At 27.1% G+C, this 5,976-nt stretch overlaps 1 protein-coding gene across 2 annotated transcripts in view; it reads right to left on the reverse strand.

Moving 5' to 3' along the window:
- Nucleotides 1–475: 475 nt before the first annotated feature.
- LOC126906131 (uncharacterized) overlaps nucleotides 476–5,976 on the reverse strand; it is a 19,357-nt gene continuing 13,856 nt past the window's right edge. The window contains exons 5-7 of one of the 2 annotated variants that reach the window (XM_050686434.1): nucleotides 4,624–4,755; nucleotides 875–911; nucleotides 476–814 (exon numbers count right to left, since the gene is read on the reverse strand). In XM_050686434.1, the coding sequence (XP_050542391.1) occupies nucleotides 636–814; nucleotides 875–911; nucleotides 4,624–4,755 (348 nt within the window). In that variant the 3' untranslated portion in view covers nucleotides 476–635. The remainder of the gene's footprint in view (nucleotides 815–874; nucleotides 912–4,623; nucleotides 4,756–5,976) is intronic. The other variant, XM_050686433.1, reaches the window with a different exon arrangement.

Consider the following 5,976-nt stretch of genomic DNA (forward strand, 5'->3'; position numbering starts at 1 on the left):
CATACTAAATTTATTAATTATAATAAGTATTTATTCATATATTATATTTTAAAATCAATGAACTACTAATTAGAATATAATCAAAAAAATAAGAGTTGATGTTGCTTTTGGAATAATCCACCAATTTCTCTAAATAAAACATAGCATCAAATTGTGAAGATATATCCACACATTATAGAGTGCGGATAAAATGTTATAAGTCAAAACTAGACTACAAATTGTTGTGTTACCTTATTCTTAAAAAAATCGTTGTAAGATTAAGATAACGATGAAGCCAATTTATTTTTTATTAGTGCGTCTATAAATATTTATAAGAATGTGCAAAAAACAGTAGTCAAAATGAACTTGGATCTTACCCAAACACTGTTCAAATAACAGCGTATTATTTTAAACACGTATTTAGAAACAGATGACAGAGTATACTAGAATAATACTAGAAAGGTTCAGAGAGAAGTGAAACAAATATAGCACATATATTAATTATATTAAAGTAATTTAAATACCAATAAAATACAGTAAATGATTGAACGTAGGCATAACAACTTTATATAATTTTTGAATATTTTAAGTGATAGCTAAAAAAAACATGAGTATTTGAACATTTAAACAAAATAATACTTTAACACATCTTTTATTCATCTAATCCATGAATATTGTGCATTTATCGTGTCTGGGTGAGAATCACTTAAAATAAATCTAATTGATTTTACGAAACAATCCACATTTTCAACTTTACCAAAAACTGTATTATTTATTTGTGCCCTGAACTGTAATATATGGAGCAGTACAAGGCTTAAGTCAAAATAATATTGAGCTAAAAAATACAACAATATAAAAAAAAAAATAGTTTTTTTATAATTTATTAAATAATTACAGTAAATTTGATCCTTCCAACCATCCTGCATTTTTACCTAAAATATACAAAATAGTTTATTGTAATATTCTTAAGTAAAAAAACGAGAATATTAGGGTGGATTTTGTTTTTCAAGTTCTATATTTTAATAGGCGCTGAACAAATTAATTTTATTTTCATGTAAATAAATTATCTGCAAAATGTGAAATTATGACACCGCATCGCTTTGTAATACACGATACCCCGCGACACGCGCCACCTTTATCAGCCATCTAGAATTTATCAATATCTAGAAGTATTTGACCGACCGATGCCGTGTGCCCTACGCCATCGTGCAGAGTCCAGCAAGTGCTGCACGGCCGACGACGACCCGCCGCAAATGATACGTTGAGTCTTCTTCCCGTTGTCCAAGTTGAGGATGTACGCCACCGGCTCCGGACGTTCCGCATGACCGGACTCGACGAACCGATCCGCACGGTCGCCTTCAACGCTGCTAATTTTTAACGGCCGAGGAACACACCGGACACCGTGTCGCCGACGTTAGCGAAAGTGCCGCGATATTATCCGAAGATTATTATTAACTGTGTTCGTCATTTCGGTTTGTTTGTTTTTAATAACCTGTTTTTAATAAACGGCTTACGGGTTTCTCCTTCAAAATCAGTATCGACTACATTTTTGCGACGTAAGTCGTGTTACTTTATTACAGTTCATTAACACGTGGCGCTATAAACTCAAAGTTTGCCACAAAATCAAATTTATTGTTATCTCATTTTGTATTTATAAATAATTGTATTTAATAAACATTTTTATAAAACTATTTTTATTGTATTTTTAATTTGTAAAAATAAGTCTCATTGTACTTTTGTGTTCTTGGAATTTATTATATTTTATAATAATGGCTGGAGGTGAGACACGGGTTTTGTTATTTGTATTGTACTGTTCCATTCGCCTATGTATGAAAATACAATAACTTCCGAAATACTGATCCAAAAGATGTTATCAAACAGTAATTTTCACGGGGAAGGGGTGAAAAGAGGAAAAGGATATTTAACTTCCATGATACGAGTTAATTAAACTCTAGAAGAAAGAAGACGAATTAGATTAGAAAACGAAGAGAAATTAATTCAACATCTTTTAAGTACTCCATCAATTTTAACATGTAAGCTATTCAAGTATCTTATTACATGATAAAACATTAATAAAATTAGCCAATACTGGAAAAAAAACTTTACGATGTCAGATTTTTTAAATAAAAGAGCTCGACGACGTTATTTTTGGAAAATTATTCGCCATGATTAGAAAATTTTTTTTAGCACACCGTGAGCGTTTAAAAATTTTATCAAAAGCGCTCATTGCCACCTACGATTAAAAACTAAAATAATGAATCACGTGTTATAATCGAAAAAAGATGAAACAACTAACTTTATTAGTATTAATTATTACAAAATGAAATATTTCATCAATTTCTAGATCTGATATCTTTAAACGTATCATTACAATTTATTTCATTAAAATATATTNGAACAACTAACTTTATTAGTATTACAAAATGAAATATTTCATCAATTTCTAGATCTGATATCTTTAAACGTATCATTACAATTTATTTCATTAAAATATATTTAATCCTTAAAGAGTTTAATTTGACAAAAAAAGAAAAAATGTCTTTGTTAAAAGTAATACTATTTGTTGTAATACGAATAAAAATATTTAAATTGTTTTAATAATAACTATTTTTTATTTTGTTCTAAATACTGCTTTTAGTCTTCTAAAACTCATGAAGATCCTCTGAATAATGTATAGTTTTTAAGACAGCTGAACGAATATAGAAAAATTAATAAAAATATTTCAAATATAACTGTTGGTAAAATAATTAACTATTTATTTTATTTCAATAAAGAGGAAAATGTAGTTTTTTCTTTATTCGATAATAAAATAAATTATAAAACCAAAAACTTGATGGTTTACAATGACAAGACAAGATGAAGATTCGAAAGTTAATGAAGATCGATAAAAAAAAAAATGATTACTGAAAAAGGCTAATGTAGAATTATTTTTAGAAAATATGAATTATTAGATTAGATACAAAAGACATTTTTTTTAGTAAATTAAAGATATAATAAAAATAATTCCATAATATTTTTGTAAAATAAAAATTTGAACGAGACCATGACAAAATATTGATTTTTTGCCAATCTTATCACGTGACGCNATAAAAATTTGAACGAGACCATGACAAAATATTGATTTTTTGCCAATCTTATCACGTGACGCTTAAAGTACAAGCGTCACGTGGTAATGAATTCCAATCTAGTTTAACTTGGTAGGTATTTTGTATATATAAAATGTATAAATGATTATCCAGCTTTTATCAAAACTCAATAAAAAATTTCAGCTTATAAAAATATTTACCACCCTTGAGGGTATTTTACGTCGCGTTTTAATTATTCACATAAAAATAATTTATTTATTACACAATTATAAAATCACAATACATAAATAGCGTAACCTACCTCAAGAGGAGGACGGAGACGTCGAGAATACCGGACTAGGGCCGGGTCGGATTTCTAAAATTTTCCTGAAGGCAGGACCAAGGTTTAGAAAAAATGATTTTTTTTTCAAAAAATCTGCCCTCTAAAACTATTTCTTAGAGCTGAACCAAACTTTATAAAATACATTAAGGGCCCGATTTTGTAAAAAGTTATTACGTCTAAATGTTATATCTTATAGTTTGGATACCGACAACTATATTTTTATAATAATGGAATAATAAACACTTTGATAATTAATGATTACATAAGTTTCTATTAGATTTAAAAATTATGTCAGTTATCGAAAGGTACCTTTTTTATCGATATTATGATTATCTATCATTAACAACGAAATTATAAGATGATAACAAAATATATAATCCTATATTGTCAATAATGTATGCATTTTTAGAATAAAAATTACTGGTTTTGTTGCTAATACTATTATGTACATAATATTGACAATTATTTAAATATATATACTACCTCAAAGGTTAATATAACTGAGAAAGGTTTTTTAAGCGTCTATTTTAATATTGGCATTACTCCTTTGGCAATAAAAATCTAACGGCTTGATCATCACTTGATTGTGACAGTTAAAGTAGACTAAAAATATGATGAATTATCTATTAAACATTCTAATGCATCATCTAATAACTGTAGGAAAATATATTATAATATAAGGTAATGATCACCGAAACATTTAATAAATATAATCGAACCATATATTGATAATAATTTTGTTTCAGCTACAACTGATTTTTGGTCAGGTAAATATAAAAAAAGTACTTATACTTCATTGAAATTAAATTAAATAAGTGATGATTGGAGACTAAAACTAATGTATTCACAGGTCAGTTTCTAGTTGAAGAAGTCACAAGTGAACAAATAAGAAAATATCTCAAAAATGTATCTATTTTTTAGAAAATTGCTCCATTTAAAATTAACGTAAATAACTGAGTAAGAATCAAATATTAAATCTGCTTTAGATGGATATAAACGAATCATGTTAAAATGAAACTAAAAGCTATTAATTAAAAATTTAGACTTTAAAAAATTCTACATAAATAGACTCAATTCTTACTCGTATGTATTAGTTTAAATTAGTATATCAACATAACAATAAAATAAATACTTTTATAGACTTTCTGTCATTTTTGCGTTTGAAAGAAAAAAATCTTGCGCGATTTATCTCGTATGTAAATAATTATGAATATTTTTAAGTAAATTTATAATTACGCTTTTAAAAAAGTTGTCCATTATATTCATCAGTTTTCTGTTTTGAGAAAAATCTATAACACCATTACTGTCAGAAAGTTTTCTGACTTTAGTTGAAATTTGTTTTATTTCTTCTTCGTTCAATTTTTCTACCTAAAAAATGTAAAATAATTTATTAATCATTCAGGTGAAAAGGATAATAAAGTAATTAATATGTGAATTATATATATTAATACATTTTTGGAATCGCCCAACTTGTCAAATTGTACCAAAAAATTTGTATTGTAAAAAAAGTTAAAAATTACAGTATTTCGTGCACAATATTTGTTAATTTTTTACATTATAATAATATATTAGGTACTTGTAGTATTATTCAAGTACAATTTTTCAGTTGCAACAATAAAATATTGTTCTTATTTAAGATATATTAAAGCATTATGATTGCCCATTATATGTATTGAAGTGTGGGAATAATTACTATAACAATTAGAATATAAAAGTAATTCAAATATTAAGTCACAAGTTTAATGTATAATAATAAATATAAATTATAATTATTTATAGTGGTTAAATTGTAATACATTGTGTGGCTTTTTGATTTATAAAATTTATAGTGTAAGTGTGCAGTAAAGCCGTATCTCCGAAAATTGGGAATATTAAATTTTAATCGATATTTTTAGTATTGAACCTTTATTGATTAAATAGTTTTTAATGTGTTACTCGTGTTCTATATTTATAACATTTAAAACAGAAAAACGATATGTATAAACTAATTTGGAATTTATTTAAGAGGTCAAAACTTAAAATTCATTTATCTCAAATGTCATTTTTTGAGCCTTATTGTATTTTATATTTGATAAAAAATCTATTGGATATGCAGTTACGAGAGAGCGTTTTGTTATGACTGATAACGCCACTCGCACTACTTCCACCGGTTGTGCGAAAGAATCATTCATTATGTTGGACTATTCGATCGTTGTAAGACCTCGAGTTACTGTCGTCCCTTTTTTGTGATTTTGCGTTTTTGTCGCCATTCAAGCTCGTTTTGCTATATGTTGCTTGTGAGCACGTAGTCGTTAAAAAACGCTAATATATCTTCCTTGCGATTGTCGCACATTTGTGTGTTATTGTTCATCGCCCTTGTGATACGCTCATTGAGAATTACATCTGTACACTTTGAAGTACTGTCCGTTTTGCCTGTTCAATTGTCATACCAACGATTTCATTCGCCTCCACTTACATCATCATCGGTGTCGATAAGTAGTCAATAATCATATTGTTTTGTCTTATTTTTAATCATATTATTTGTTCTGTTGCTTCTGTTAGCATTAAGTATCCCCCCTGACCACATTGATATATATATATATATATATA

Source organism: Daktulosphaira vitifoliae, unplaced genomic scaffold (genome assembly GCF_025091365.1).
Source record: "Daktulosphaira vitifoliae isolate Bord-2020 unplaced genomic scaffold, ASM2509136v1 Scaffold_4, whole genome shotgun sequence".
Taxonomy (NCBI): Eukaryota; Metazoa; Arthropoda; class Insecta; order Hemiptera; family Phylloxeridae; genus Daktulosphaira; species Daktulosphaira vitifoliae.